The following is a 20,787-nucleotide window of genomic DNA, read 5'->3' as shown; positions in this document are numbered from 1 at the left end:
TTGTGCTATAAATAATATTTAATGTGGCCAGAACTCACTGTTCCCTAGCAGGATTATGTCTTTCCTTCAGCTCCCTTGGATAGGATATGGCACAATGCAATGATGAGTAAGTTATTGTGCTGTAAAATGAATTTGCCCCAGGTTATTTGCACAATACCATACCAAGCCAGGTTCACCTGACACAGCTCTCTGGGAAGAGATTTTTCCAGGCTGAGGAAAGGGAGATGGGCAGAAAATGTTCAAGACACCACAAACATGTTAAAAATAAGAGAGTAAATGTTGATTTGGTAGCCATGTTTCAGTTGTGACAGTCTGAAAAAGTCTAATCAGTAAATACTAAATATAAGAATATGGAAGCTTGTGAAAAGCAAGGAACTGGACTGAAATAATATTAAGTTTAATTCTTAAAGAACAAAAAGCAAAGCGGTAGCCGATCCAGCTGGCTGTGTAACAGTAAAACAAAGTGAGGATCGGATGATGAAAACGCCCTTTATTAAAATATGCCCGACTCTGGCAGAGTTTCGCTCTTATACAGAGCTGCCTCAGGGGCAACTAGAAGCAAATATACAAACATTTAAAATTAAACTTAAAATCAATAAAAGTGCCAGTGCAGAGTACATGGCCACCATACCCCATTGCCCTTCTATTTCCTCCTCTGGACAACTAGAGCTCCAGTGGGGAAAATCTCCGATCAGACCAAGCGTGAGCACAGCAAGGCAACCACCAAACCACCATGTCTGCCCTCTGGGGCTGACACTTCACTGTATGAAATTCATTGTGACAAACAAGGACATGGGAAAATGTTCTTGTAATGGTTGCAGCTGGTGGGTGAAGGGTGGCAGGCTCCTTAGGCAGGCATGCGGTAACCAGTACTTTACAGCAACTACCCATCCCTCCTCATAGAATAAATGCTTGAGAAGAGAGATCCCTTATCTGGGTATCAGCATTGAGAACGGAGGCAGTTGTGGTGGGCATGCGCCATCACCACTTGGCTGGCAGCTGGTGCAGCACCAGGGACCCCCAGAATGTGAACATATTTCTTACTTGTGATACTGAACGTGGACTATAAAAAAAAAATCTTATTTATGTTCCAGCAACCATCATAAAGCACGGGGTCCAGTATATATTTCCTGGTAACCCTGGAACAAAAGCTTCTATGTGCTTAAAAGCTATAATCATCAGTTGCTTGGAAACATCGTTGCTTGTTTGAGCATGAATCTCATAAAAGTTTATAAGCAGAAACTGTACTTATCTGCTTGGATGCTGCAAGTTGAAAGGCAGTGTATTTGTGCCTTGGTGACGTGTTCTTTTTCCAGGTTGTGTTGCTTGTACTAGCACCTAATGCAGTCAAAATGCCTGCTGTCAAATCGCCCGACTCTGCAGGGTTTGATTTGATTTGAGCACACGGCACTTGCAAAGATTTGAAAAGTCGACTGTTCCCCTGAAGAAGGAGATTCCTCCGAAACCCTGCAGAGTCGGGCGATTTGACAGCAGGCATTTTGACAGCATTAAGTGCTAGTGCAAGCACCACAACCTGGAAAAAGAACACTTCACCAAGGCACAAATGCACTGCCTTTCAACTTGCAGCATCCAAGCAGATAAGTACAGTTTCTGCTTATAAACGTTTTCGAGATTCATGCTCAAACAAGCAACGATGTTTCCAAGCGACTGATGATTATAGCTTTTAAGCACATAGAAGCTTTTGCTCCAGGGTTACCAGGAAATATATACTGGACCCCGTGCTTTATGATGGTTGCTGGAACATAAATAAGATTTTTTATAGTCCACGTTCAATATCACAAGCAAGAAATATGTTCACATTTTTTGTAGTGTAATTTTTTTTACAGACAGAGGTTCTATTTATTTCGTATTGCACCAGGGACCTCGGCACACCACAGGGCACGTGCTGGGCACCAAACAGTGGTGGAGAAGAGATCACAGTGGGCGACTTTGCTGCAGAACTCAAATAGCCCTGTTGTCCCTATGGCAGGTGTGTAAGCTGGGGGGGGGGGGGGGGGGGGGAGGAGCATGTTGATGTGCCCAGGTTTTCAGAGGAAGGACAAGTTCTAATTTGTGTTGTATGGGGGCTTCTTGAGGAGTGGGAGGACAGCCGATCATTTCATTAATGATGCTTTAAACATTAACAAAAATGAAACAAAATATGAAAAAACTGATACAGTATGAAATCCCAAACAAACAAAAAATCAAAACAAAATAAAAACCTTTCCCATATACATCCCTAGCTATTAGGACAGTTTCAGCTAAGTGCATTACGGAATAGGAAGGCAAAGTGTGGGTTAGGTTTGTACCTCTGGGCTCCACGACTTCTGACTCACAGGCCGATACAGGAAAGTTCGCGGGAGAGCGGGCGAGCACCTGCTGTCCTGGTGCGCGCACAGGACACTGGCCTGTGCGCGCAATTCAGTAAACCAAAATATTTAAATTAGGGTCCGCGGTAAAAAGAGGTGCTAGGGACACTAGCGCATCCCTAGCGCCTCTTTCTGGACAGGAGCGGCAGCTGTCAGCGGGTTTGACAGCCGATGCTCAATTTTGCTGGTGTCGGTTCTCGAGCCCGCTGACAGCCACGGGTTCGGAAACCGGACGCCGGCAAAATTGAGCGTCCGGTTTTCAACCTGTGAGCCGCGGGCTGATTTTAATTATTATTTTTTTTAATCTTTTGGGACCTCCGACTTAATATCGCCATGATATTAAGTCGGAGGGTGCACAGAAAAGCAGTTTTTACTGCTTTTCTGTGCACTTCCCCGGCGCCGGCAGAAATTAACGCCTACCTTTGGGTAGGCGCTAATTTCTTAAAGTAAAATGTGCGGCTTGGCTGCACATTTTACTTACTGTATCGCGCATGAATGGCTAATAGGGCCATCAACATGCATTTGCATGTTGCGGGCGCTATTAGTCTCGGGGGGGGGGTTGGACACACATTTTTGACGCGCTATTACCCCTTACTGAATAAGGGGTAAAGCTAGCGCGTCGAAAACGCGTGTCCAAATGCCGGTTAACAGTGCGCTCCACCGGAGCGCACTGTTAACCGTATCGGCCTGTCAGTGTCAATACAACTAGAACCCCAACTTGTCCCCTGCCCGGCCTCCCTGACATGGCTGCTTTGTGCATGAAAGATTTCCTCCAGGAATGACAAATAAGACACCGGTGTTACGCTTGCCGGTGGCAGGGCTCCATGGCCAGCCTCACTCACCCACCGCCGTGCTGCGGCAGAAACAGGTCCGGGTTCCCTGGGAGCAGCAGGGAGCCGCTGTCGACGCCCCACTCCATCAACCTCGAGCCATCAGCCACCGACGCTGCGAACTCCTCGGGCCCGAGTCGCCAGCCTGATGCTACAGACCTTCACCTCTCCGCAGCTGGGACACAGACTTCCTCTGGCACCGGACATCCCCCTAGGCATGCGCGCCTCTCTCCTCTATTTAAAGCGCCCATGGCGGGAAAGTGCTGCCAGCCTTTTCCGATCACATCACCTCCTGGGAACTATATAAGGCTGGACCCTGCTTCCAGCCTTTGCCTTGGCAATCGGTCTTCTCGTTTCAGAGATGTGCATTGCCAGTTCCTGATTTCCTGACTTCCTTCCTTGTCCCTGGGTTGACCTTGGCTTTGACTGTGGACTGGACTTGGACTACAAGCTATGCTGCCTGCCACAACCCTTGCCTGTATACCGACTATGAGCTACGCCACCTGCCTCGACCCTTGCCTGTATACCGACTATGAGCTACGCCACCTGCCTCGACCCTTGCCTGTATACCGACTATGAGCTACGCCACCTGCCTCGACCCTTGCCTGTATACCGACTATGAGCTACGCCACCTGCCTCGACCCTTGCCTGTATACCGACTATGAGCTACGCCACCTGCCTCGACCCTTGCCTGTATACCGACTATGAGCTACGCCACCTGCCTCGACCCTTGCCTGTATACCGACTATGAGCTACGCCATCTGCCTCGACCCTTGCCTGTATACCATGAGCTACGCCACCTGCCTCGACCCTTGCCTGTATACCGACTATGAGCTACGCCACCTGCCTCGACCCTTGCCTGTATACCGACTACGAGCTACGCCACCTGCCTTGACCCTTGCCTGTATACCGACTATGAGCTACGCCACCTGCCTCGACCCTTGCCTGTATACTGACTACGAGCTACGCCACCTGCCTCGACCCTTGCCTGTATACCGACTATGAGCTACGCCACCTGCCTCGACCCTTGCCTGTATACAGACTATAAGCTACGCCACCTGCCTCGACCCTTGCCTGTATACAGACTATAAGCTACGCCACCTGCCTCGACCCTTGCCTGTATACTGACTACGAGCTACGCCACCTGCCTCGACCCTTGCCTGTATACTGACTACGAGCTACGCCACCTGCCTTGACCCTTGCCTGTATACTGACTATGAGCTACGCCACCTGCCTCGACCCTTGCCTGTATACCATGAGCTACGCCATCTGCCTCGACCCTTGCCTGTATACCATGAGCTACGCCACCTGCCTCGACCCTTTCCTGTATACTGACTATGAGCTACGCCACCTGCCTCGACCCTTGCCTGTATACTGACTATGAGCTACGCCACCTGCCTCGACCCTTGCCTGTATACCATGAGCTACGCCATCTGCCTCGACCCTTGCCTGTATACCATGAGCTACGCCACCTGCCTCGACCCTTTCCTGTATACTGACTATGAGCTACGCCACCTGCCTCGACCCTTGCCTGTATACCATGAGCTACGCCACCTGCCACAACCCTTGCCTGGATACTGACTACGAGCTTTGCTGCCAGTTCCTGACTTGGCCTGTGCTACTGCTTCTTGTCCCTTTTGTGGACTTCCATTTCTGCAGAGGGCTCACGGAAGTCCAGCCAGCCCTAGCACCCGAGGGCTCAACCTAAGTGGAGCATGGGCTGGTAGTGGTGAAGCTCCAGCAGGATCTCTGCTCCTCGTCTGCCTCACCTACTGACAGCGGGGGCCTGTGGGGCTCTTTCCCACAGGCAGCGCCAACTCTCCCTCGGTCCAAGGGTCCACCAGCATAACAAGCGGTAGCGCAGCTACCTGATCCAAGTCAACGCTGATAGGCTGATCCAGTTCTGGTTCTGCCCCCACATTATCTATGAATTTGGTCCTGTGTTTCCTAGGAAAATTATAGAAATAAAAGTCAATAACCATTCATGTGGTCTAACACGGCAGCCATACTGCTCTATCAAGAGAAAGTGGAATGACAAATCCATAGAGGCAATGGGGCAAAATCCAGAACTGGATCAGCCTGTCAAGGTTGACTTAGGTTGGGTGGCAACCCTAGACACCAGCATTAAGGGGTAGGAATAACAGTAAAGTCAGTTTATATAACAAATACAGACCATCCCGTACACCTGCTCCCCCAGCAATATTTCACTTACTGTTGCAACTGGAAACCTCAAGTGTTTTAAAGTTTCTGGGAATTTCTACACCAATCCTGGACCTTCAGGATGAAAAGATACAAAAAAAGGGGTCTATTTACAGAATATAATTTAAATGAACAAAGTAGACTATGTTAGACCTCAAAGTTATATCTTAATGCACAAAAGGCATTTGCTAGCAGAAAGCAAGTTCTTGAACAGGAGGTCATGATATGATATGAGGGTAAAAGGCTGCAGACTTGGGAGTAACATTAGGAAATATTTCTATAAAGCGTGGCGGGTACATAGAACAGCCTCCCAGTAGAGGCAGTGGAGGACAGAAAAGTAGTAGAATTCAAGAAAGCCTAGGATAAGCACAAAGGATCCCTAAATATAAGGATGTGAATGTAAAGCCTGAGACTCGTCTGTGATGTTGCATCAGGAATGGGCAGACTAGATGGGCCTTACAGTCCTTAAATTCAATCATATCCTCTGTTTTAAATATTAGCCTCGTCCAAAAGAAGAAGGTCCACTTACACACAATCAGATATCCAAATAAGAAGGTTATATTATGGATGTATTATGGATTTGTACAAAATCATTCTGGTTGCTATGTACAGTAACTTTGTCATGAAATTCTTCTGAATTGTCCCTCCCGATGAAGCCGCACAGCCCATATCGGGGGACTGATCCTTTTGATTGTACATTACCATGCATAACTAAAGAAATTTTGAATCTTTTCCGCATGAATTTTGAAATTTGCCTTTCATTGGATTGATCTTAAGATATCCGTAATAAATCCTTCTTTTATTTCACTAACATCTAGTGGAGTGTGAACATGAACTGAGACTTCCTTCTTATAATCATTGCTAAAAATACTGGAAATTAAGTATTAAAAATTGCTGTTTAGCTAGGGCAGTCTGACAAGTAGTCTTAGATATTCTGACCTGTGAAAAAGAGGTTTCTCAAAGTGTTCAAGATAGGAGTGATCTCTGTTCTTGGAATGCAGGTAGATAAAAGATTCACATGGCAGATATGGAGGCTTCAAACAGTAAAAAGATTCCTCATCTCTCTTGTCTAGATACTTGCATAATTCTCCTGATGAGTTCAGATCGAATCCACATTCAGTGTACGCTTCATGTGTTGCATTGGCAAACTTGCCGGTAAAAACAATATTCTTGTACCCTTTATTTCTTGTCCTCCATAGTGCTGACACTCCTTCACTGGGGTGAAAAAGTAGTAAGGAAACGTGAACTCTGCCCTCCCAAGATAAATTGAAATGCACAAGATAGGACCCATTGTTCAGATCTTCAATCTTCCCGGAAGCTCCTGCCTTAAGCTCTGGTGAATAGATCCTTGCCCTCACAAAGTCCCCTCCGTATTTCTTTCTGTTACCCATGTAATCATACATATCAATTTGGATGGTGAAGGTATCTCTGATGCAGTTCTTGTCCTTAGGGTTTAATAGAGTGGCTCTGCTGTTTCTGGCACTTGTTGTGTTGTCTATATTGGTGAAAGTGACATTAGGGACCAGCTGATCTATTTTACTGAGGACTTTGTATATTTTCAGTTCAATTTCCGTTGCTCTGGATGCAGCTGTGGGAGATGTTGAGTTCTCTATGATCCTCCTCAGAAAAATTGTAGAATTTTTCCAAAGACACTTCAAAATGGTAAACAAATGAATATAAAAAATGCATCATTAGAAATATAATTTGCTATTGAAAGATTATGTATATACTGTACAGTGGGCAACATAGCAAGCCTGATGTTCTCATGCTAATATTAAGGCGTCCTTAGTATGATGCATGTAATCTATATTTCTAGTACTTGCAATGATGATTGTAATAGCAAAGTCTCCTTAATTAAAAAAAATCTGGAATAGGAAATGAGTAAAAAACATGTGTGTTGCAAATTATACCATTATCTGGGCACTGACAAATATCACACCTGGAAAAAGAAATTAAGAAAAATTGTTGCCTATTTTATAAAGTTTTACAAATCTAATTTATTTTTCAACTCAGTGCATGAGATCAATTTGCATGCATTGCTTTATCTCATGAAATTCAATGTAGATATCCTGAAAACCGGACTGGCTGGGGGTCCGCCGGGACAGGTTTGACAACCTCTGCTCTAGTGTTTATTTAAGGCGAGATTAGCGGTATATGGGTTGGATAACTTCTAAGTGATGCTATATACATTTTGATGCTATATTAATTTTGTTTCATTTTGCATTTTATCATTTTAACATGCATTAAATAGATTAAATGCACATTAAAACCATTATTTAGAGCTGTGGTTCTCAACCGGTGTGTCGCGACACACTGGGGTGTCGTGGCTCCTGGTGTCCCACTGCCCTGTTTGTGCTTCCCTTCTCCCCAGGGGCAGGGCTGAAGAGTGGAGAGATCTGTGTGCCGCCGGAGGCCAGGCCGGTGGGGCTGAAGAATGGAGAGACCCTGCGCACCGCCGGAGGCCAGGCCAGCAAGGCCGGAGAAACCCTGCGCACTGCCGGAGGCCAGGCCGGCGGAGCTGGAGAAACGTTGCAAGCCGCTGGAGGTCAGGCCAGCAGTGGCTGATAAGCAGAGACTAGGCTTATTGGGCCAAAAAATGAGAAGAGGCTCTATGTGAGCTTGTGTGTGTGTGTGAGTGGCAGAATGGGTGCCTGTGTGCATGAGTGGCAGCTTTGTGTGTGTGTGTTTGTGTGTGTGTGTGTGTGTGTGTAGTAGAATGGATGCCTGGGTGCATGAGTGGCAACTCACCAGCAGTGTTTAGGGCTGGTTAAATATTTGAAGTGGTAAATAATTGTCTTTTCATAAGGAGTATTGTGCCTGCCAGTAAAGAGAGTTTGTTTTGCTTTTACTGAGATGTCATCAGAACCAGAATATCTTGTTTTGTATGCTGAGTTGCACAGGTAATGCCCTAGTTCTGCTCTGCACCCATTTTTGGGGGTTGAAGGGGTTCCTGAGGATTCAGAACGTATATTTACATTTTGCCTCGTGATGGTCAAATGTTCAGTAAGTCACGCATGTGAGAACCATCTGTCAGGTGTGTCCCGGACAAAAAAAGGTTGAGAACTACTGATTTAAAACATGCAAGTGCAATTGAAATCACCAGTTTGCCGATTCCTCCACCAATTCACCCAGTCCTTCTCTAGTCATCAAGACCATTCCAATTCTTCACCTTAACTCCCCCCAGCTCATCCAGACCCCCCACCAAAGCAATAGGAGACAACAGACCAGTCTGATATTGATTGCATGAGATAATTAGCAGGTGCAAAATGGAATAATTTACCACATGAACTTCTGTAAGCTCATAAAATAGCAACTTACGTGTGCAACTCTTAGACCTGCCCTGGAATGCCCCTATACTGCCCTTTTTTGAGAGTGTAAATGTATTTTTGGGGTTTATAAAATAGCATGTATGTGAGTACAAGCTACTTGCACATGTATATGCTCCTTTGAAAAGACACCCCCTTTGTTTTGTGTCCAGTTGAAACAGGGATACTACGCTTGCTCTGTAAACTCTGGGGTCCGGTATCTCTACTATAAGTGATAACCACTTGTTGGTTACGACTCTAGTAGAAGTGGGAACCGTTTTAATATTATCAATTTTGTGCTCCCAAGAAGTGTTCCACAGTTTTATATGTTCATTTTTCTGTTTGCTTGAAGTGTAAAATGTCTCTTTCTTGTGTGTAAAGTAGCCTTCAACTCTCCTTGAGCAATCGGCCGATCTCATCTGCTCGCATTAGAGCCCCTTCACTTATCATTTATGGACGCATTATAGAAGTGCCGCTGAATATGTTCATGAATTTTCCAAAGAAATATTGAGCCTTCTGCCCGACACTGGCAGTGTCTCAATGGTATCCGTCTGCTTCAGGGATTAGAGGACCTGTATATAAAATAGTCAGAAAGTAAAAAATCTACCCTTCCCAGAGTTACAACTTCATTAAACATCAGATTTACTTGCTCAGCATAATTCCTCCTTCTAACCGCCGTGCATACTGTCAGATGGCGTTCGCGCTGTCTGCTCTGATTTTTAAAAGAGTATTGACCAATCCCCTTCTTTTCCCAAAGCAAGATTAAAATATTATGTAATTCATTGGATCGTGATCTCTCTGTGAATCCTTAATCCAGTCTTTTGTTAGTTCTCTTTCACGTCCACAAAAGGTTGCAGTAATAGCGGTGTTATCTCTTATCCTCTCCCTTTCCATATAAATGCCCGATTGCTATCACTGGGAACCCAAATTCTCATATGTAATATAAAATAGTCACCATTATTGTTGCGGTCCCGGTCGCAAGCCTTGCGACCGGGCCCTTACTTTCCGTCCTCCGGTGACTTCAGCGGGTGGTTCAGGGCGGCTCAGGGTCTCCTGGGGTCCCACGGTGGGAGGCGTACCTTGATGGTCTGGTTCGGGCCTTCTTGCAGCGGCGTCTCCATGAGGAAGATGCCGCCGAGGCTCTGAATCCAGCTCCTCCCTCTCTAGGCGTGTGCGTGCACAGGGAAGCCCAATTTAAAGGGCTTTTCCCGCCAGACCGCGGCCCATCCACTTGAATGACGTCAGACGCCGGCTAGTATTTAAGCCGGCATCTGCTTCTTCTCTCTGCCTTGCAACGAGGTTCCTCTTCTAGAGTGCTAGTTGCTTCATATTCCTCATCCTGCTCCTGATCCTTGGTTCCTGCTTCGGTTCCTGACATTCCTGTTCCGGATCCTGACGTTCCAGTCCTGCTCCTGCTCCTTGGTTCCTGCTTCGGCTCCGATGTTCCTGTTCCTGCTCCGGATCCTGACGTTCCAGTTCCTGCTTTCCTGCCTTCTGTGCCTTCGTCCTTCCTGGTTGGTCTTCCTGGCTTAGACTCCGGCTAGTTCTTGGTTCTGCTTCTGCCGCCTGCCTCGACCTTGGACTGTCTCACCTTCCTCCATGCTCTTGTTCTCCTAAGTCCCAGCGGCCTGGGACCTCACGAGCTCCTCTCGGGGGGTCCTCAGGCTTCCAGGGTGAAGTCTCCGCTTGGGTTCCAGGTTTCTCCTAAGTCCCAGTGGTCTGGGACCTCACGAGCTCCTCTTGGGGAGTCCGCAGGCTTCCAGGGTGAAGACTCCGGATCTTTGTGTGACCTGACACCGCCCACCGACCTACTCCTCCGCAGAGTGCTGTCCTCTTCTTCCATCTCACTCTGCCAGGCCGGCCCAAGGGTCCACTACTACGCCAGTAACAGTTTGCAACAGTTTGCAAGGCCATGGACTCGGCGGACTTGTCAGGGCTCCAGGCCATTCCCGGTATAGCCTAACGTTTACAGCAACAACAGCACTGCTTAGACGTCCTGGCGGCCACGGTGGAGCGTTTGGCCAATCGGTTGGACGCAGAAACTCCACAGGTTCCTCAGGCGCCGTTTCCCACACCGGTGGTAAGCGTCCAGATGCTGACTGAGTTACCAGCACCGACTCACTACTCAGGAGAAGCCAAGGCCTGTCGTGGTTTCCTGAACCAATGTTACATCAAGTTCTCACTATTGCCTAACCAGTTCCCGACAGACTCTGTGAAGGTGGCTTACATCCTGTCCTTGCTGGATGGGAAGGCGCTGTCCTGGGCCTCACCCATGTGGGAGCGGAACGATCCTCTCCTGGATAATTTGCCACAATTCGTAACTAGCTTCAAGCAAGCCTTTGATGAACCAGCATGACTCGCTACCGCCACCTCAGAACTCCTACAACTGAAACAGGGCTCTTGCTCCTTGGCCGACTATGCCATCAACTTCGAGGTCTGGTGGCAAGAGGACAGCCTTCAGGGCCTCTTTTTGGAGGGCTCAGCGACTCAAATTAAGGATGAGCTGGCGGCTCGTGATCTTCCAGATGACCTCAACGAGCTGATCGACTTGGCGGGGAGGATAGATTGTCATCTGCAACAGCGGGCACGAGAGACCCGTCCTTTCCAATGAACAGTGCCTCTAGCACCTGCATTTTCTAGGCCGATGACGTCTGCACCCAGCCAAGGAACGGCGCGCTCAGAGATGCCCGCGGAAGAGCCCATGTAGTTGGGGCGTACCTCTTTGATGGCAGAGGAATGGCATGCCGGCGTTCTCTGGGACTTTGTCTCTACTGTGAGGTGAAGGGACACTTCCTGGCCCAGTGTAAGGAGCGCCCGGAAAACGCCCGAGCCTAGGAGGTCCCGAGGAGCTACTCCTAGGTTGTGTTACTTCTGCTCCTCAATGTACCATCCCTATTACTCTGGAATACCCGGTCGACTCCTTCGAGACTCTCGCTTTCATTGATTCCGGTGCCGGCGAGAATTTCATTCTGAATGATCTTGTGCAACAGCTCTGAATCCCTGTCCGTCATCATAGGACTCTGCTACAAATAACCTCGATCCGAGGAACAACGCTCCCTGGAAGTATTTCCGCTTCTACGGAATCCCTCACACTTCATACTGGGGTTCTTCATTCTGAGAAGATTTCCTTCTTGATACTAGAGAAGGCCGTTCATCCAGTGATAATTGGACTACCATGGTTGCAGCAACATTCCCCTGTGATTCAGTGGGACACATTACAGTTAGAAAGTGGAGCCCCTATTGTTTCAACAACTGCCTTCACGCTCCACAGACTCCCAGCATTCCGCTGTTACACACTTCGATGGTGATTCCTAGGGCATACGCCGATTTTGCTATTGTCTTCTCAAGAGAAAAAGGCAGAGATTCTGCCACAACATCGTCCCTTCGAATGCGCTATTGAGCTGTTACCGTGAACCACGCCGCCTCGTGGTATAGTGTATCCACTATCTCTGCCTGAAACATGAGCCATGTCGCAGTACATTGCTGAGAATCTCGCCAGGGGGTTCATTCGTACCTCAAAGTCACCAGCAGGGGCAAGCTTCTTTTGTAAACAAGAAAGACGGTTCCCGGAGACCCTGCATCAACTACAGAGGTCTGAACGCTATCACTAGGCATGACCGTTACCCTCTTCCTTTGATCCCCGAGCTGTTGGATCGATTACAGGGGGCTAAGATATTCACCAAACTAGATTTACGCGGAGCCTACAATTTGGTTCGTATCCGTCCCGGTGATGAGTGGAAGATGGCATTCAACACCAGGGATGGGCATTACCTCGTTATGCCTTTTGGCTTAAGCAACGCCTCAGCAGTTTTCCAACATTTAATGAATGAAATACTCCGTGAGCACCTCTACTCTTCAGTTATAGTGTACCTCGATGATGTGCTAATCTTTTCTCATGACTTGGATTCGCATCGACAACATGTGAGACAAGTTCCTCAAATCCTCAGAGACAATCACCTATATGCCAAGTTGGAGAAGTGTATGTTCGAGCAGGAATCCCTTCCTTTCCTGGGGTACATAGTTTCTGCAACGGGGTTCCAGATGGATCCCAGCAAAGTCACAGCTATTCGTGAATGGCCACGTCCTAAAGGGTTGAAAGCCCTACAACGCTTTTTGGGTTTTGCAAACTTCTATAGGCACTTCAACCCTCACTACTCGTCCAAAGTGGCACCTCTGACCGCTCTTACTAAGAAAGGAGCCGACGCGGTGGATTGGTCCGTGGAGGCCTGCCAGGCGTTCGAGAACCTTAAGGAGGACTTCATGCAGGACATTTGCTTACTTCATCCAGACCTTCTCCGTCCCTTCATAGTGGAAGTGGATGCTTCCAATGTAGCCATAGGAGCTGTACTGAGTCAAAGCACTTCTTCAGGGAGGCTACTACTGTGCTCATACTTTTCTAGGAAGTTCTCGCCCGCAGAGTGCAATTACGGCATAGGGGATAAGGAGCGGTTAGCGATCAAGCTAGTCTTTGAAGAATGGAGGCAATGGTTGGAGGGGGCCACTCATCCCATCACGGTCTTCACAGATCATAAAAATTTAGAATTCATTGCCAAGCACAATGCTTAAATCCCAGACAAGCACGGTGGTCATTGTTCTTCAATTGGTTCAACTTCGTACTTCACTATAAACCCGCATGCAAGAATGTGCGAGCAGATGCCCTATCTCATGCTACCGAGCAGGAAGAAGAGGAGGAACAACCTCAGTTCATCCTAGATCCAGCTAAAGTGATCTTGTCATCGACCACTGTGGGCTTTGCAGGAAGAACTGTGGTACCACGACACGCATGAAAGAAAGTGCTGGTTTGGGCTCACGAGTCCGTTACAGGCGGTCATGCTGGCCGTGAAAGAACTCTCGACTTGCTCAACCGTTTCTACTGGTGGCCTACTATAAGACAAGATGTCCGCATCTATGTTACTTCCTGTCCCACATGCGCCAGACAGAAGCCTTTGGTGGGAAAGTCGAGGGGACTGTTACAACCGCTGCCTATACCCACAGAGCCCAGGACACACATCGCCACGGACTTAAGAACATAAGAAATTGCCATGCTGGGTCAGACCAAGGGTCCATCATGCCCAGCATCCTGTTTCCAACAGAGGCCAAAACCAGGCCACAAGAACCTGCCAATTACCCAAACACTAAGAAAATCCCATGCTACTGATGCAATTAATAGCAGTGGCTATTCCCTAAGTCAACTTGGTTAATAGCCATTAATGGACTTCTCCTCCAAGAACTTATCCAAACCTTTTTTGAACCCAGCTACACTAACTGCACTAACCACATCCTCTGGCAACAAATTCCAGAGCTTTATTGTGCGTTGAGTGAAAAATAATTTTCTCTGAATAGTCTTAAATGTGCTACTTGCTAACTTCATGGAATGCCCCCTAGTCCTTCTATTATTCGAAAGTGAAAATAACCGAGTCACATCTACTCGTTCAAGACCTCTCATGATCTTAAAAACCTCTATCATATCCCCCCTCAGCCGTCTCTTTTCCAAGCTGAACAGCCCTAACCTCTTCAGCCTTTCCTCATAGGGAAGCTGTTCCATCCCCTTTATCATTTTGGTTGCCCTTCTCTGTACTTTCTCCATTGCAACTATATCTTTTTTGAGATGTGGTGACCAGAATTGTACACAGTATTCAAGGTGTGGTCTCACCATGGAGCGATATAGAGGCATTATGACATTTTCCGTTCTATTAACCATTCCCTTCCTAATAATTCCTAACATTCTATTTGCTTTTTTGACTGCTGCAGCACACAGAGCCAAAGATTTTAAAGTATTATCCACTATGATGCCTAGATCTTTTTCCTGGGTGGTAGCTCCTAATATGGAACCTAACATCATGTAACTACAGCAATGGTTATTTTTCCCTATATGCAACACCTTGCACTTGTCCACTTTTTAGTTTTCATAGAAGCCTCTCATGAGGGACTTTGTCAAACGCCTTCTGAAAATCCAAATACACTACATCTACCGGTTCACCTTTATCCACATGTTTATTAACCCCTTCAAAAAAATGAAGCAGATTTGTTAGGCAAGACTTCCCTTGGGTAAATCCATGTTGACTATGTTCCATTAAATAATGTCTTTCTATATTTATTTATTTATTTATTTATTTAGAATTTTTCTATACCGACATTCTTGAACAAAAATATCAAATCATATCTGTTTCCATTTAAACAGAACAGTCGCGGCTATGGCGTGACAGAACAGTCGCGGCTATGGAGTGACTCATATATGATCTATGATTTTGATCTTGAGAATAGTTTCCAGTATTTTTCCCGGCACTGAAGTCAGGCTCACTGGTCTATAGTTACCCGGATCGCCCCTGGAACCTTTTTTAAATATTGGGGTTATATTGCCCACCCTCCAGTCTTCAGGTACAATGGGTGATTTTAATGATAGGTTACAAATTTTAACTAATAGATCAGAAATTTCATTTTTTAGTTCCTTCAGAACCCTAGGATGCATACCATCCGGTCCAGGCGATTTGCTACCCTTTAGTTTGTCAACCTGGCCTACTACATCTTCCAGGTTCACAGTGATTTCATTCAGTTCGTCTGACTCATCACCCCTGAAAACCATCTCCGGAACTCATTAGTAAACATGGAGGCAAAGAATTCATTTAGTCTTTCTGCAATGGCCGTATCTTCCCTAAGAGCCCCTTTAACCCATCTGACATCTAATGGTCCAACCGACTCCCTCACAGGTTTCTTGCTTTGGATATATTTTAAAAAGTTTTTATTATGAGTTTTTGCCTCTATGGCCAATTTCATTTCAAATTCTCTCTTCGCCTGTCTTATCAATGTTTTACACTTAGCTTGACAATGCTTATGTTTTATCCTATTTTCTTCAGATGGATCCTTCTTCCAATTTTTGAAGGATTTTTTTGGCTAAAATAGCCTCTTTCACCTCACCTTTTAACCATGACGTTAATCATTTTGCCTTCCTTCCACCTTTCTTAATGCGCGGAATACATATGAACTGCGCCTCTAGGATTGTATTTTTAAACAATGTCCATGCCTGTTGAACACTTTTAACCTTTGCAGTTGCACCTTTCAGTTTTTTTCTAACTATTTTCCTTGTTTTATCAAAGTTTCCCTTTTTAAAATTTAGTGTTAGAGCTGCAGATTTACTTATTGCCGGCGTCGGAGGGGAACACTGTCATCTGGGTGACAGTGGACCGCTTCTCCAAGATGGCTCATTTTGTCCCTCTTCCCAAGCTAACATCTGCACCAGAACTTGCTCAGCTCTTTGCCTCTCATATCTTTCGTATTCATGGCCTTCCGCAAGATATAGTCTCAGATCGAGGGCCCCAATTTACAGCTCGCTACTGGAAAGCCTTGTGTAAGCAGTTTGATGTGCAACTTAGTCTGTCTTCAGCCTTCCACCCCCAGACTAACGGACAAACAGAGCGCACTAATCGCTCTTTAAAGACTTTTCTCCGCTCCTTCGTCAATGAAAGGCGAGGCAACTGGGTAATCCTATTACCTCTGGCTGAGTTCTCCTACGTCAACCACACCCATTCGGTAACGGGCAAATCCCCATTCCTGACAGTGTTTGGGAAGCAACTCAAACCACCATTGCCTTTGCCGAAGACCAGTATCTCGCCTGCAGCTCAGTTGTCAGCTCAACAAATGCATAATCTCTGGCTCTCCATCCAAGTCAAACTCACCAAGGCAGCCAGAACCGCCAAGAGATGGGCAGACCAGCATCGTCAACCTGCACCAGCTTTCTCCCTGGGGATCGCGTTTGGCTCAGCACCAAAAACATACACCTTCGGGTCCCTTACCAGAGGTTAGCACCACACTATTGTGGCCCATTCCGAGTGGCAGAGAGAGTGGGGTTAGTCTCCTACCACTTGCACCTCCCTTCTTCCATGCGCATTCATAATGTATTTCATGTTTCACTGTTGAAACCTCTCATTCTCTCAAGATATCACCCGAAGGTTACTGAGCCCACGGACTTGGACGTACCTGCCGATCCAGTCTATTAAGTTCGAGAGGTTCTTGATGTTCACTTTCACCAATGACGATGGGAGTACCTGTTGGCCTGGAAGGGTGTGGTCCTGAGGACAACACCTGGGAACTTGCTCGTCACATCCTGGACAAGTCTCTGCTTCATCAATTCCATCTGAACCACCCTGGTAAACCCGGCCCTTCTAAGAGGGGGTACTGTTGCGGTCCCGGTCGCAAGCCTTGCGACCGGGCCCTTACCTTCCATCCTCCGGCGACTGCAGCGGGTGGTTCAGGGTGGCTCAGGGTCTCCTGGGGTCCCACGGCGGGAGGCGCGCCTTGCTGGTCCAGTTCGGGCCTTCTCGCAGCGGCGTCTCCACAAGGGAGACGCCGCCGAGGCTCTGAATCCAGCTCCTCCCTCTCTAGGCATGTGCGCATGTGGGGAAGCCCAATTTAAAGGACTTTTCCTGCCAGACCGCGGCCCGCCCACTTGAATGATGTCAGACACTGGCTAGTATTTAAGCCGGCGTCTGCTTCTTCTCTCTGCCTTGCAATGAGGTTCCTCTTCTAGAGTGCTAGTTGCTTCGTGTTCCTCATCCTGCTCCTGATCCTTGGTTCCTGCTTCGGTTCCTGACATTCCTGTTCCTGCTCCGGATCCTGACGTTCCAGTCCTGCTCCTGCTCCTGATCCTTGGTTCCTGCTTCGGCTCCAACGTTCCTGTTCCTGCTCTGGGAAAACCGGCACACTAAAACAACCCTAAAACCCACCCCGACCCTTTAAAATAAATCTCCCACCCTCCCGAACCCCCCCAAAATGTCTTAAATTACCTGGGGTCCAGTGGGGGGGGGGGTCCCGGTGTGATCTTCCACTCTCGGGCACACTAAAAAAACCCCTAAAACCCACCCCGACCCTTTAAAATAAATCCCCCACCCTCCCGAACCCCCCCAAAATGTCTTAAATTACCTGGGGTCCAGTGGGTGGGTCCCGGTGTGATGTTCCACTCTCGGGCCACAGTGCATTTGATAGAAATGGCGCCGGCGCTACCTTTGCCCTGTCATATGACAGGTCAAAGGTGGCGCCGGCGCCATTTTGGTTCCTGTCCCCAGACGTCGCGAGCGTAGGAGATCGCTCCCGGACCCCCGCTGGACCCCCAGGGACTTTTGGCCAGCTTGGGGGGCCTCCTGACCCCCACAAGACTTGCCAAAAGTCCAGCGGGGGTCCGGGAACGACCTCCTGCACTCGAATCGTGTTGCCGTACGGCCGGCGCCATTTTGAAAATGGCGCCGGCCATATGGCCATATTGCCGTACGGCAACACGATTCAAATGCAGGAAGTCGTTCCTGGACCCCCGCTGGACTTTTGGCAAGTCTTGTGGGGGTCAGGAGGCCCCCCCAAGCTGGCCAAAAGTCCCTGGGGGTCCAGTGGGGGTCCGGGAACGACCTCCTGCACATGAATCGTGTGGCCGTACGGCAATATGGCCGGCGCCAGTTTCAAAATGGCGCCGGCCGAATGGGAACACGATTCGAGTGCAGGTCACTCCCTGTGACAAGTTAAGGGCAAAGAAGATCGGCGCCATACTGGCAGTCGATCGTCTTTGCCCTTAACTTGTCACAGGCAGCGACGGTCGCTCCCTGTGACAAGTTAAGGGCAAAGAAGATCGGCGCCATTATGAAACCTCCAGCGCAGCACCCTCACGGCACGATTGAATAGATGGCTCCTGGACCCCCCGCTAGACCACCAGGTACATGTAAAAGGTTTTTGGGAGGGTTCGGGAGGGTGGGGGAGGGTAAGGAATTTCTTTTAAAAGGTCAGGGTGGTTTAGGGGTTGTTTTGGTGTGCCGGTTTTCCCGCCCTCCCCCAAATAATTCCGAGAGCGGGAGATCGCTCCAGGGAACCCCCCCCCCCCCCCCCACTGGACCACCGGGTAACTTAACATTTTGGGGGGGTTCGGGAGGGTGGGGGAGGGTAAGGAATTTCTTTTAAAAGGTCGGGGTGGGTTTAGGGGTTGTTTTGGTGTGCCGGTTTTCCTGCCCTCCCCCAAATAATTCCCGTGCCCTATTTAACGATACAATATAAATGCTCCTGACGATAAATCGTGGGCATTTGTATTGTATCATGTACTCTAACGGTTTAGAACGATTTTAAAATTATCGGACGATAATTTTAATCGTTCAAAAACGATTCACATCCCTACTATTTTATATTCACCTCTCCTAGTCCCTGAAGCAGAGGGATACCGTTGAAACACTGCCAGTGTCGGGCAGAAGGCTCAACACTTCTTTGGAAAATTTGTGAACATATTCCACGGCACTTCTATAATGCATCCATAAAAGATACGTGAAGAGGCTCTAATGCGAGCAGATGAGATGGGCTGATTGCTTGAGGAGAGTTGAAGGCTACTTTATGCACAAGAAAGAGACACATTTTACACTTCAAGCAAACAGAAAAATTAATATATAAAACTGTTGAACACTTCATGGGCGCACAAAATTGATAATATTAAAACGGTATCACTTACAGAAACGATACCAGACACCAGAGTTTACAGAGCAAACATAGTATCCCCGTTTGGGTTTTGTTTAGATATCTATAGGGGGATTCTTTTTGAGGAATTGTTTATTTGTGTCCAATTGAGCCATGCTGGCTCTGATGTCACACTGCAGGAATCAATTCACATCCCAGTCCTGGGCCGTTCATTTATGACTCTGCTGTGAACATGGCAGCACCCATGGTTTCAGAGGAATTATCTGGGAATAACTTTGGAGTTCCAGAAATAAGGGCTTTGAAGTAAAATGATGCAAAGTAATTATTTCCTGCCGTAATGTGTGGTGCATCAAGGTTTCTTTTTATGTACAACTGTCACTCTTAAATTTAGTACTTTAAAAAAAAAAACCTAATAAAAAAGCTTTCCCACTATTAGATATTAAAGAACTGTTATATTTCTTGCAGAATAACATTTACATTTCTAATCTCCAATTAGATACTAGAAATGCTTTAAAAAAGTAAAAAATAAAATTGGTTACCTGTTTCTTTTCAAAGTTGTTGGAAAACATGAAATGCATCACAACAATGTTTAAGGTCACAATGACCAGAAAGAGTTTGTATTTCATCTTGATGGTTGGATTCTTGATGAACTCCTGTAAGAGAAAAAAATAACATCCACCCACTCGCAAAATACAACTGAATGAGGGTTTTCCCAGCAGGTCGGAGGCAAGATATGGCAACGATAAGGTAGTGATAATCATTCTGAACAGTTGTACATCACCTTTCCTTGTGTTTCATAAGTGTAACAGTCCATGTCAGGAAACTTCTGAGGTGCTTGGGAGGAACAGAACAGGTCCTCAGCAGGTTGGTACAGAAGAGGGTGACCTAGACTGCAGGGGCAGAGGCTATGAAGGTCACTGAAATGGGTATATAGGATGAGTGATTTAGTAGGTTGGTCTCGGCCCCAGGAATCCAGTTAGGACACAAGAGACTCTATAGTGGCTTAGTTTATTAACTAATAAACACTTGAAATCATACTGTATTGCAAACGTTAAGTGCCTTATTGTTTGCATCAAAAATTATCATCATCATCATCATCAAGTACTGGCAACGTGAATAAAATTGTAACACATCTATAATAAAAAAATAAAATAAAAAGGTGTGGTTTTCACTTCTGTAGAAATAGGATTTTACAATGAAGTCAATACTGAAAAGCCAGCTGAGCAGGTTAAATAACTGGGGAAAGGTACCTGGTTATCTTAATCCATATATTTAGCAGCACTTAGCTGGCTAACAGTGCCGCTGAATATCCAGCTAAATCTACCAGCATAAATACTGTGCAAGTAGGTTTAGAGCAGGGATATGTGTGGAAGGGACTTGCAGAGGCTCACTGCTAATGTGTGGATGGAGTTGTCCATACAGAGTTATCTGGGGAATGCTGAATAAATATTGCACCAACCAGTTACATTTAGAAAGACGGCCTTGGGAACACCCCATTCTGGCCCTTTTCTTATCCAGCTAAATGTCTGCAGGTATAACTTTTTATTATTATTATTATTTAATCTTTATTGCTTTTTCAACAATTTTACAAAGACACAAAACTTTGTAAGTGAAATACCATTGGATTAGACATGTTAATATCTACTA

General features: G+C 46.8%; 1 protein-coding gene across 2 annotated transcripts in view; it reads right to left on the bottom strand.

Annotated features, from left to right (window-relative positions):
- The window catches only part of LOC115074523 (NXPE family member 1-like), a 28,761-nt gene extending 8,717 nt beyond the window's left edge, over nucleotides 1-20,044 (bottom strand). Inside the window, exons 1-4 of one of the 2 annotated variants that reach the window (XM_029574056.1) lie at nucleotides 19,922-20,044; nucleotides 19,680-19,793; nucleotides 6,338-7,050; nucleotides 5,412-5,473 (exon numbers count right to left, since the gene is read on the bottom strand). In XM_029574056.1, the coding sequence (XP_029429916.1) occupies nucleotides 5,412-5,473; nucleotides 6,338-7,050; nucleotides 19,680-19,793; nucleotides 19,922-19,954 (922 nt within the window). In that variant the 5' untranslated portion in view covers nucleotides 19,955-20,044. Of the gene's footprint in view, nucleotides 1-5,411; nucleotides 5,474-6,337; nucleotides 7,051-19,679 lie in introns of both variants that reach the window. The other variant, XM_029574054.1, reaches the window with a different exon arrangement.
- Between the last annotated feature and the right edge of the window lie 743 nt (nucleotides 20,045-20,787).

Source organism: Rhinatrema bivittatum, chromosome 12 (assembly GCF_901001135.1).
Source record: "Rhinatrema bivittatum chromosome 12, aRhiBiv1.1, whole genome shotgun sequence".
Lineage (NCBI taxonomy): Eukaryota > Metazoa > Chordata > Amphibia > Gymnophiona > Rhinatrematidae > Rhinatrema > Rhinatrema bivittatum.
This window is presented reverse-complemented; position numbering and strand designations above follow the sequence as displayed.